Here is a 12,393-nt window from a genome sequence, read left to right on the forward strand (position 1 = left end):
CTAATTCCCATTTCTATTCATATTTTTTCTGTCGCCGGGTCGGTAACAACTGTTTTACAGACCTCCGCTAGGATTTTGAAAAAAAACTTCATTAGCCACTTAAGTATCCTAATTATTCTTCTCGATTATTAACTTGGATTTGTGGCTAGGCATACGCTATCGTAAATTTTTTTCATTGCATTTGATGTCTGAAGCTAGTTAGCCTAGTTTCAGACTTTGTTGTCTTGCACGGTAAGGTGAGGCTACCGGAACTTTCGGTAGACACTCGCTTAGTATATATGACGTTTACATGTTTCTTTGCATAAGGTAATTAGTGTAAATGTGTGACTGATTATGGAAAGAAGGAGGTTCATTTACGCTTTTAGACGTGGGTTAGAATCAGGAGTTTTCCTCCACAGTACAAGAAGTTAGAAAAAATAATGAACCTTCTAACCTCCTGTAGATTTTATTTTGCCTAACCCTGTGGTATGGCTTACGGGCCTAGAAGAAGTGTCTGGCTAGAGGATTACATCAAGTAATCTAGACTAAAGTGCTCGCTCTCCAATCAGTGTTGTGAAGTGTAGTGCCCCCTTGTGTTGTGGAGGGGGCGTCAGATCGGCCCCATAATGCCTCTAGGCCTGGACCTCTGTCGGACTCCATGACTCAGGGAGAGGGGCATGTCCGAAAGCCGCAAGAGGGTTCGGGGGCCCCCTCCCCCACCATCTGGCGTCCCCTTCGGCAGAACCTGTTGACGCTTCCCAGGCTGCTAAAGATCGTGCACTGTGCACGAATCTTTGAAGGATTGCTTCTCGTCCTCCGAGGCGTCCTCCCCACACAGGGGTTGGAGTTTCTCGGAAGGACTCGCGCCCCCTAAAGAAGCTGAGAGAAGAGGACGCTTCACGTCCTCTCTCTCGTCACGAGAGGATGAAAAGTAAAGAGACCACATTTTCCCTTTTAGAAGAATGCACTGGCTCTTTTTTCTAAGGGACATTTAAGGAGGCTCATTCATCTTGCCAGAAGAGTGATTTGAGCCTCCTGCGAGTGAACCGCTCATGTATATACTCATTTATACATTATTAAGGAGGCTCATTCATCTTGCCAGAAGAGTGATTTGAGCCTCCTGCGAGTGACCGCTCATGTATACATCATTTATACATTATTAAGGAGGCTCATTCATCTTGCCAGAAGAGTGATTTGAGCCTCCTGCGAGTGAATGCTCATGTATACATCATTTATACATTATTAAAGAGGCCTCATTCATCTTGCCAGAAGAGTGATTTTGAGCCTCCTGCGAGTGAACGCTCATGTATAGAACGCTCATGTATATATCACTTATACATTATTAAGGAGGAGGTTCATTCATCTTGCCAGAAGAGTGATTTGAGCCCTCCTGCGAAGTGAACGCTCATGAAGTTAGAGCTGGTTTTCAACCTTGCTAGCATTTCCAAAAAAGAATTTGGTAAATCAAGGACATTTTCGTCTCCTCTCCTCATGGCGCTCCGTATACGTTATGTAACGTTCGCTTTACTTCGAAAAAGCAGCTGATAAGTTGACGCCGCAAGCTGCTTTGCACAGTCAAACAACTTTATGTCTCTTGTCGGCATAAGAAGGGCAATTTAGACGTGAGGAAGCGTTTGGAGGTGCTCGACGTCCTATAAAGTAGAGACAATTCTCCAGGACGCTCGGCAAAGCACCTTGCGGAAGACGAAAGCCATACGTCTCCTTTAGTGTTTACACTCTTCAGGACATTCGTGCGGCTCTCCATGGAGACTCGCATGAGGACGTCCCTTAAAAATATTCAATGTCATACGCAAAAAACGCGCGTTCGTCATAACATTGAGATGTTGGGGGCAAGGTCGCTCGCCAGGACGCCTCTTGGCGGGCTTGCATGCATCAAGGCGCTCAACGAGTTCCTCTGAAACGTCGTCAGAAGACTTGGTGTTCTCTGCTCAGACACGCTTGTAAGCTAAGCAGGACGTTTTTTTGAGGACGCTCAGCAGGACGCTAAGCAGGGACGCTTTTTGAGGACGCTCGGCCAGGACGCTTTTGAGGACGCTCAGCAGGAACGCTTTCCAGCACGCTTTTGAGGACGCTCAGCAGGACGCTTTTGTGGGGGGGAAAAAACATTTCGCCAGGACGCTTCGGTGGAAGCTCGGCAGGACGCTTTGCGAGAGAAAAGACTTGTTAAAGGCGTTTTTTATTTGCTGTTGAGGACATTTTCTTTTACAGAAATTTTAAAAGGATTTCGGAGTTAGCGGAGAGACATACCCGAAATTTTTTCTTTGATCTCTCTTTCCTTCTTCCATCGATTTCTTTGAGAAATCGGAAGATTATATACTTGGATTCCTGGGTGACTTTTCGTCATGTTAAAGGGTTTTCCCCTATTAGCAAAGTGCTAATAGTTTTTGGTCAAGTCAGGACGTTTTCCCATTGTCATTTAAGTGGGGGACCCCTCATAAATGGGGTAGTTCTCATTGACATAGATTTTTAAACGTTTTTATCGTTTAAGCGGATAAACTCATTAACAAATTTCGAAGAGCTCTCATTCATTTTCAGAGGCTCATCCGGGTTAAGAGAAAGACTTGGTAGACTATCCAGGAAGTCTTTTGTCCAATATCATAAGAACATTGAACGGTCTTTTTCGATCCTCGGTTCTCTCTTGATGATCTCTATTCGAATATTACTCCCTTTTCTTGAAAAAGAGTCTTGGCAAAGAGTCCCAAGGAGTTCTTTAAAAAGTCTCGTTCATTAGAACGTGACAGTCGTTTTTCCTTTCTTTCTCTCTTCCTCGTCCGAGGAAAAGATTGTAGTAGAGAATTCGATGTTCAAATTACTACATACTTATGTAGTTTAATCTTTTGCGTCATTTTGCTAATGCATGGGTCAAGTCATATACGCAATATCGTATTTACCCTCTGCGGATAGAAGCCGAAAGAACTGTTGTTCTAATGTATTTATTTGATACTCCCTTCAACCTTCCAAGAGTTTTCGGAGTAAGAACAACTCTTCAGGTATTGTTACGACAACCCAACTCAGCTTCTGTATTTAGCGAATTCTTGTTTTCGTTAAATAGGCCTGCTTGAGAGTTTCCTTTTTGCTCGATAATATCATACCTATTTCCTTCGTAAAGGGAGTAGCTGGCAACTCAGGCAGATAGTATTCTGTTCACCATTGAAGCTTTTTCTTCGAGGAAGACTTCTCCCTTCACTCTTTTTGATAGAGATCGAAGGTGGTCGATCTCCAAAATCCTTATTTTGTTTTTTCTTGAAAGGAAAGAATTTAGGATGGAGATCGTTGTTTCAGAATACTATAAATATACTTACGTATATTAACTCGCGACATGATCTACTAAGCAGTTGAATTGTCCGAGGGGTAGGCGCATATCCTAGTTATTCTACGGATTGCGACTTAGACGAGAAGTATTTCTTAAATTGAACTGCAACACCAACTCACTTCTGTATTTAGCGAATTTTGTTTCGTTTAAATATGCCTGCTTTGAGAGTTCCCTTTTGCTCGATAATTTCATACCTATCCCTTCGTAAAAGAGTAGCTGGCAACTCAGGCACATAGTGCGAGACGATGATCAAGGGCTGCTGTTACTGTGATCTACGCAGGTACCGGCTAGCTCGTGTCATGCGCGGTTGGTACGTCTCTCTCCCTTGCGGGAATGGCTTAATAAACCGTCTCTCTGCCCTACAATCATGGATTTTAGCCTCGGCGTTGGAGGAAATTTCTATAATCTTGAATGATCATACCTGCCCGTTACTTAGAAAATTTCAACAAAGATATCTCTTAATACTTGTTTAGGTGCGGGTTTTACCGCACGGTAAACATTCTGTACGAATCTACCGCGGCATAGCACTATAAATAATTGCTCTCCTTGCTTATGCAAAGCGCAGCCTTATTTAGGGAAGGAAGCAGGCTGACTGAGGGAATGGATGAGTTTTGCTGGGACCATTTCCTCGCTGGAGAAGCTTGTTTTCCCTGAAATAAACAGCAATTCAGACCTCTACAAATTTTTCCTCACGAAGAAATTGGAATAACATCAAAAAGATCTTGAATTCTAATTTTCTCTCAACGGCTTGAGGATCACCTCAGGTGAATAGCGAGCGGGTGCCGACCATCCGAAACAGAGAACAGATTTTGTTCTGGCACATTGTCTGAAAGAATTGGAAGCCAAATTGGTCGGCTCTCCAGTTTCCTCGAAGGGTGAGGTTGGATCGAGTGGCCCAAATCATCTCGATAATTTCTCTGCTCTCTCATAGCTCGAGAAGAGAGAATTGGTTATGGCTTGGGCACAGAACGTAACGATCCTCAAGAAGGTTCGTTAAAACTAGTGCACGTCCGTGGGGGTCTTCTCAATCGAAGGCAACAACTACTGACGTCTGAGTAATCCTCACTTAGAAGTATGTCGAAAGTGAGGAGAGACTGAGGGCGTCCTTTCGTATTTTTTCGTAATTTTTATTTGAAGACGAAGGAGCTTCCTCTTAAGTTGTTTCCCTTATTCATGATCCCTAAGAGGATTAGCTTTAGTCCCCGCCACATGTTGGCCTCTAAGAGGTTGGATTCACAGAGGTCAGGTATTCAGAGAATTGTCCAAAGACCCTTCCGGAGAGAATCGGTGTAATCTAACATCGTCACTTAGTGAAGTATCTAATATCTCTCCCTCTCTGAGTCTGAAAGGCGTTCAGACTATCGAGAAGCGATAAGATCTTCAAGATTAATGGCAGTCTCTTTTGGCCAAGGCAAAGCAGTGCTGCCTATTTCAGTTTCAATCGGAGGGGGCCGTTTCTGGAGATAGTGAAGGAAATGACTGTTCCCTCACCTCGACCTCTGTGAATTTCGTTATGGTTCTATCTTCCGTATGAAGTATGAGATAAGATAGAAGTCCTAACTATTGTAGAATATGCAAATATGTTGTTGACGGCCTCTAAAGGCTCAGAGATTCGGTTTCTGTCAAAACAACAAAGCTTCACGATCTTGAGGTTGTGGAGATCTTGAAATTCTCTGGATCAAAGGTTCCGGCATGGAACTTAGACGTAGTCTGAGTTTCTGATGCCAAAGCATTTCGAACCTATCCTTTCTGCGAACTTAAATACACGTGACCAGAAAGGCTAATTTATTCTAACCCGCTCTAGCCACGGCAAGAGGGTTAAGTGAGGTTTTAGCCATCATCAGAGGTTTTGGCTTTAAAGGACATAATGCGGTCTGTCCCTCTAAAAGCCTTCCGTTCTGATAAGAACGAAAACCTGTCTAACCCTTGACCCGAAGGCTGGAGACCAAGGTAAATGGCACAAATTATTGGGCAAGGCATTAGAGAGTCCCTGTGCCCTGTAGGGTCTCTCAAGTTTTATCTTGATAAAACTATAGAAAGTCAAGGTCAACGGACAATCTTGCGGTGTTCCGTAAAAAAGACCAAACTGGTTCATGTCCAAGAACACCCTGGCATTATAGCCAAGGAGTTCTTTTAAGAGTCTCATTCATTTATTTTGCATAAAGATTTGAGATTTTTTCTTAATATCAATGCTCAAGAGGTGAGGGCGCGGCCCTCGGAAGCATTTCAACAAGAGCATGACACTCAGTAAACATCCTGAGTGTCACCTTTAAGCGAAGCAACTCTGGGTTCGCTTCACACTCCCCCCTGACAATCTGCGGTGTTTCCGTAAAAAGACCAGACTGGGTTCATGTCCAAAGAACACCCTGGCAATTATAGCCAAGAGTTTCTTTTAAAGAGGTCTCATTTCATTATGTTTGCATAAAGATTTGGAGATTTTTTCTTAATATGAAGCTCAAGAGGGTGAGGGCGCGGCCTCGGAGCATTTCAACAGAGCATGACACTCAGTAACATCTGATGCCACGCTTTAGCGAAGCAACTCTGTGTTCGCTTCACACTCCCGACGGGATGTGAAGACGACATTTCAGATCGTAAGTCGCTAGGACCATAAACATATCCGTAGATATATTATTGGAGTGCAGAAGCAACACGAATTCCTATCCTATAGAAAAAGGGAGGTGTGCTTTTAACTTTGAAAGGGTTGTCGCTTGAGGCGCGTTCCTTTTCTTTAGCCTAGAAGTTATGGACTAACTTTGATAGGTTAGGTTCAGGTGGTGGTTTAGCTTCGGTGGCCCTCAGAAGTATGGTCATATGTTCTAGTCACATTGTGGTCACGCCCCGTTGACAGATCATCTAGAGCGCACCAGCATTACCAGGTCTCTACCTCGCTGGCAACTCTAGTAACGCAGAAGCAGACTTTGGTGACAGGTAATCACGAAGTCGGCTATGCTAACAGGTCAGGAACCAAGATGTATATCATCTACTTAATTTAGTTTCCTAAAAACAAATCCTATTCTGTCTCTTACCCCACCATCCGAAGGTGGGATTCAGCTATATATATATCTGTCAGGTAAGTTTTCATGAACAAAAAAAAAATGTTATTGTTATAATACAATTAAGTTTGTTCATACTTACCTGGCAGATATATATAATTAAAGTGCCCACCCACCTCCCCTCAGGAGACAGTGGCACTGATAAAATATGAATAGAAAATGGGAATAGTTCCTGATATCCGCCTCCCAGCGGCGGGAATGGGTACTTCCACCTGGCCGCCCACTGCGTGTGCCGCGATTTTTAAATTCTGTCGGACTTCAGAAAATACAGCTATATATATATCTGCCAGGTAAGTATGAACAAACTTAATTGTATTATAACAATAACATATTTGACTAAGTGACGACTCATACCTCGGAAAATTCGTACATTAATTCACTCGCAGGTCAAGGTACCACTGTACTTGTTTTAATGAGTTTCTAAACTTATATTTCTATCTCAGGTTGGCTTAGATGACACTCAACTGGAAGGTATTCGTCGCGTAAACTCCATTAGTTCTGGAGGTTCAAGACTCCAGTTTTTAGAAGAATTATCTGCTCCCAAAGGAGTAGGAAGATCGGGTAGTGAATCAATAGGTGCTAGCATCAAATCCTTTGGGCAAGGGCCTTCAGGATCTACTTCCAACAGCCAAGATATTTGGTGCTCTCAAGACTTTGCGCTGAAGCTTGCACCACCGACAATTACTTTTGAAGGTTTTGAAGAGTGAAAGGGTAAGGAGTTGCCTTTAATGAAACTTCGGATCCAGCTTACGTAAATCATTTGCAGTACGTAATATGTAAATCGTTTGCAGTACGTAACTGTTTTGTGGTCTGTGATGATTGCCAATACAAAATGTCATGATTAGAGGCAGTCATCGGTTATCGGTGGGGGTTCCATTCCTGAGACGGTGCCCATAAGCAAAAACCGCCATTAACCGAAACAAGGCGATTTATGTTGCCATAATGGTGCTTATGGTGCTAATAATCAGTCATCGGTGCCATAAGCACCATTATGATGCCATCAGCCTTATGGCACTGATAACCAGAACTCGGCGTATTATGGTGACATAAATTGCCGATTTTAGGGGGGGGCTTGACGAGCGCCATAAAACCAGATCACTGATAAACGAGGACTGCCTACATCATTAATTGCATTGAGGGGGACTTTGGTTATTTATCAACACCTTTGGGAAATTCCTGGGAGATGTGCTGCATGCAGTTATTTAATGAGTGGTTGCGTTTGTCGAATATGTTGTGCAACGTTAGTCAATTACAGACTCCTTTTGAAAAGTAGATTTTTTTTTTAATCAAGTCAATAAAAACTATTTACAGATACTATCTTGTGATAAAGCATTTGTTTTTATTATTGACAAGTCCTAAATATTTACTGACATAATCTTTTGGGAACAATGGGATGTTCCTAGAGGGTTCTATAATTTTTCTTTAATTTTCTTGGATCCTGACTACTATAATAGCTTTTAACTTCTGACTCCATCGGAGCAGCAAGAAAGAAAATGTTGCTTCTAAGGCTTATTTGCTGTTATATAAATTCACTATCTTTGAATATTTAAAATACTAAGCAAACGCTCTATTCTGTGGTACTTTAATTTTCTCTTCCAGTGATATGATATATCTAAGATTCAGATTACTAATCTAAGAAGTGTGAATACATTTCAGCTCTGGTCACAAACTCTCATAATATATATATATATATATGATCACAAAACTACTAGTCATTCCATATAAAACAAGATACATGATATCACACAAGTTATAATATTCTAATTTTGTATTGTAAAAATATATTTAAGATCACTTTCATAATTGTAAAGACATCTCTATTTTGATTATAAAGCCAAAGAATTTTTAAGACCTAGTATTAATCATAGTTGTGTGCGCATTGTATAAATTTGTAAACGTCTTTTGTTATTGTTACTCTGTTGTACAGTCATTATTTCAATTAAAACTGTTTTTAATGAGGCTCTTTCTTTTTTACCAATATTTTCCATTAATGGTTAATGATAGATGATTTGTTCTCCCATTTCTTTGTTAACTTTGTACTTTTCTTGCTAATTTTGTATATTAGAACAAATGAAGCCCCTTTACTATACCACTTTCTCTGAAGAAACTTTATCAAAATTCTATTTTATGATTACTTTGAACGTGCTAAGACAGTGAGGCTTTTTACCATTATTGAATATAAAGCAGTTGATTTTAATTAGACAGCTGCCACAATCCTGTGAGGGTCTGATAAGAGCAGGAGTAAGTTCGAAAGTTCGACAAATGTGGGAATGACCCAAATGGCCCAAAGGGAGTTTGAGGGAAGTAGTATGGACGAAAGTTAATGCAGTTATAGGCCAAAGGGCTCACTGCAAATTCTTTCCTACCTTCTATAGTGCATCACTGGGGGCCTTGACTAACTTAAATCCTACAGATAAAATTCAAACTTGGTGGATGTCAAATCTGGAAGTGTAAAACTCAAGTGTTGTGTTATTGCTGAATCCTTTACAGAATAAAATCCAAAGTCAAAATCTGGCCAAATCACACATGATGAACACAGACCTGGCAAGTACAGGAAGCTATCTGCTGTTTTCTGACAATATCTGAATCCACTCATGACAAAAATGTAGCTTCAAGTGCACCATGACGCTTGACCAAAAATTTTACTAGAAATTTTAGGCTAGTGTAGATTATTTGATATTTCCAAATCCAGCAAAACTCAGCACCAAATATTTGTAATTCAAAGTGATATGTGTGATTATGTCCATAATACTAATGAAAAACCATGGTACAGGCAACCACCTACTCAAAAAGAATGTACTATTTACTACCTGCACAGAGTGGGTTTTTTAAAAGGCAGAGGAAGGCTACTAGGAAAAACTAAAACAATGCAAATGTGAAAAAAGGAGAAGCGCTTCAAACGAAATGAGAAAAATATTGCAAAAGCAAACATTCTGTGCACCTGGAGCAGTGGTTCTTAACCTTTTTATTATCACGCCCCCTCTCAGAGTTGGTCCTTTCTTTAACGCCCCCTTTGCATCTATGGGTAGAATTCCCTCCCAGACTTAAAGGGAAATAATAAAAAAAATGAGAAAGAGAAGGGGTTTCGAGGGATACGAAGGGATGTCAATAATTACAAAACATGGTCAGCCCAACGAGCCTAACTGGAGTAGTAGATAGGAAAGTAACATTACAAGGCATATGATACTTTTGCATTCTTTCATAAACTTCTGAATATTAGTTCCTCACTGTTGTTAAGAGAATAACGAATATAATTAGAGAATTTTTTTTAAATTTTTCCCTAGGGCTCGCACTTCCCCTGAAAATTGTTGATGCCCCCTAGGGAGGCACACCCCCCTGGTTAAGAACCACTGACCTAGAGCCTTGAACTGACTGGGATTGTGTGAAGGCAACTTCCATATAGTATTTGAAATGGCAAAATAGAAAGATGTTGAGCACCCTTTAACTACCCCAGGGTCATCTTATTACTAGATGCATATGAGGTCTTCCATTTTAAACCAACGTATAAGGCTACGAAGGGTAGTGGTTTGTATTTACAACTGTAAGTTGTATAAAAACATCACAGCCCACTTTCCCCTACTCAATTTACATATCTATATTATAAGTGAAATAACATCAAGGAAGTTGTGAGAAAAATGATATTTAGGAAAATGTAATTTTGTCTGAAACAAAAGCAGACAGATTTCTGTCAGGAGAGTACAATGGAAAATCTCACTACCATACTGTTAGACAAAGTATGAAAACTGTAAGCTTGTGAACAGTAACAAATTGAGCAGATAATTTTTCAAATGCATAACCCAATTTTTTAATTACTGTATAAGAAAATTTTCCACTGATTCAGTAACAACAGCAAGCTTATGTGTAAAAACATAAGTAAAAATGGTAGTAGTGTACAAGTAATTGGAAGCTCTATTCATTACTAGGCCAACTGTAGCAAAAACTGGGCTGCAATAGGTTAGATATAATCGGGAGCCTTGGGTTGGATTAGGTTAAGAGGTGAAAGCTAATGTCAAATTCATAACACCAGGAGAGACTTTACTTGAAAGTTAGTGAAGCATGCATATTCCCAGTCTAAGTTTTACCCTCATACTTATGCAAACGTCTTCAATCAACGTACCGGCAAAATTTTTGGTGGCCACAGAAGTAACTCAGCATCAATTCCTTTTCTTCTCCAGGTACAAAAGAACACTCAGGGTCATTTAGCAGGACACACTGCTCTACTGTTCTGTTAAAAGTGTAAGAAAAAAAAAGATGCTTTTCAAGATAAATTCTTCTGAATGGAACACACAAACCAGAACAAGTTTTCAAAACACTACTGTTCTGTAACAGACTAAAAGAAGGATCTTCAATTTACTTGGTGATACATTGTGAAAATGATAAGAAACATTCGAACCTGAAATCAATATAATGAATGGCCCCTGTTAACATGATAAGAAGAAAGAAATAACCCATCAAATGGATGATAAATTTTTATGAACACAGTACCTACAGCAACCAAACAAAGATAAATTGAAATGACTACTACTGTTCTGTTAATATGGCAGAAAGGAGAAATGTTTACTATGAATTACAGCAGTAATATAATAGTACAGGTAAAACAAATATAGTTGCAAATGTAAAAGCACTCCCTCAAAGACCACATGTAAAGTTGATTGTTATGTCACAGACTAAAGTCCATTAGCATAAGTAAATTACAATGCCCCAAATCTACTTTTAAAACTCGAGTCTCATATACCTATCCCTTTCACAAATTCCTGCTCACTGTTACATACAAAAAACTAAACAGCATTCTGTACTAGCTCAAGGTTTAACTGAACGGACAAGGCCACACAATTCCCTTCCAAAATGCACAAATCTCTGCCTTTCTGCATTCCCACAATACTTGTTTGCAGTGAATGCTCTTGATGAAAGCAGCCATAATTTTGCTTTTATTTCTTCCATACAACAAAATATTTCCTCTCTAACTTCATTTTAAGTAGACTCAAAAGTGACAGATAAGATGTCCTCCTAACTCAAAATTCACATTGCAATGGTTTATTTTATTAGTTACACAAGACGTATTTATAGTACAGTAATGACTTACGAAGCATATAAGAAGAGAGGTAGTGTTTATAGTGGGCACAGCAATTCTGATGAGCCTTCTATTTAGCTGTATGAAGTATCTGATGCTATATAAGTGTTGTGCATGAGTGTTAATAATTGATTTAGGTGTTAGGGAATTAATTTTCCTTTATCAAAGGCTATCACAGGGTTCATTATTAAAATGTGGTTGATAATTGGAGCCAATCACAGAGAATCTGGCTAGTTAGATGGAAATAGACTCTGGTGGTAGAAAAGAATAGGGAGGAGAGCATTGCAGCTTTTGATCAAAGGGATGTAGAGTACCAAATAGTGTATTGCATAAGGTCACTGAGGTCCGTGATGATTTTATAAACTTTTATCTGTCAGGACAGCAATGAGCCACTTTCAGCATGATAACGAGATACAGAAAATGATGGTGAGGTACAAAGATCTCAGTTGGCACTGAGAGGGAAACCCCAAGGTTGCACAAAGAGATAACAGGTAGGAGGTTGGGCAGCCAGATCAAAGGAAATGGGAATGGATGCAAAGTAAAAGGCTAAAAAGAGGGTGTAGGGAAAAGCAAAAGGAACACTGCAAACACCCTTTAGAAATGCCTACAATGCACCAAGTGAGGTAAATTTTACGGCACTAATTCCCTATGGGGCTTCATTTTTAAGCCAACAACTTAGGGAAAAGCAACTCACAAATGAAAAAGCCCCTCACTTCAAAGTAGAGCTGAATGGATCTTCTGATCACAGGGCTTTCACATCCTTTAAATCTCATACATCTACGTTAGAAGAATAAAAAATTTCAAGCTCTTACCTGTTCACCCAACTCAAGGAAGGCGACACTGAATGCCCGTGCATCTGGATACGATTGAGTCTCTCCTCGCTGCGCCGATAATAAAATGAAGATATGAACCTTTCCACGGGGTCTCTGACTATGTTTATGTAAACAGGAGGATTC

At 40.2% G+C, this 12,393-nt stretch overlaps 2 protein-coding genes across 3 annotated transcripts in view; one reads left to right on the top strand and one right to left on the bottom strand.

The window, feature by feature from the left end:
* LOC135201077 (vacuolar protein sorting-associated protein 8 homolog) overlaps positions 1 to 8,324 on the top strand; it is a 131,007-nt gene extending 122,683 nt beyond the window's left edge. The window contains exon 24 of the mRNA XM_064229963.1: positions 6,810 to 8,324. Within this exon, the coding sequence (XP_064086033.1) occupies positions 6,810 to 7,073 (264 nt within the window). The 3' untranslated portion in view covers positions 7,074 to 8,324. The remainder of the gene's footprint in view (positions 1 to 6,809) is intronic.
* The window catches only part of LOC135201078 (heparan sulfate 2-O-sulfotransferase pipe-like), a 104,901-nt gene that overhangs the window by 7,198 nt on the left and 85,310 nt on the right, over positions 1 to 12,393 (bottom strand). For both annotated transcript variants that reach the window (XM_064229964.1, XM_064229965.1), the window contains 2 exons: positions 12,250 to 12,393; positions 10,484 to 10,591 (listed from right to left, as the gene is read on the bottom strand). The exon at positions 12,250 to 12,393 is cut by the window's right edge and continues 9 nt beyond it. In XM_064229964.1, the coding sequence (XP_064086034.1) occupies positions 10,484 to 10,591; positions 12,250 to 12,393 (252 nt within the window). The remainder of the gene's footprint in view (positions 1 to 10,483; positions 10,592 to 12,249) is intronic.

This window comes from Macrobrachium nipponense, chromosome 27 (assembly GCF_015104395.2).
Source record: "Macrobrachium nipponense isolate FS-2020 chromosome 27, ASM1510439v2, whole genome shotgun sequence".
In the NCBI taxonomy this organism is placed as follows: domain Eukaryota; kingdom Metazoa; phylum Arthropoda; class Malacostraca; order Decapoda; family Palaemonidae; genus Macrobrachium; species Macrobrachium nipponense.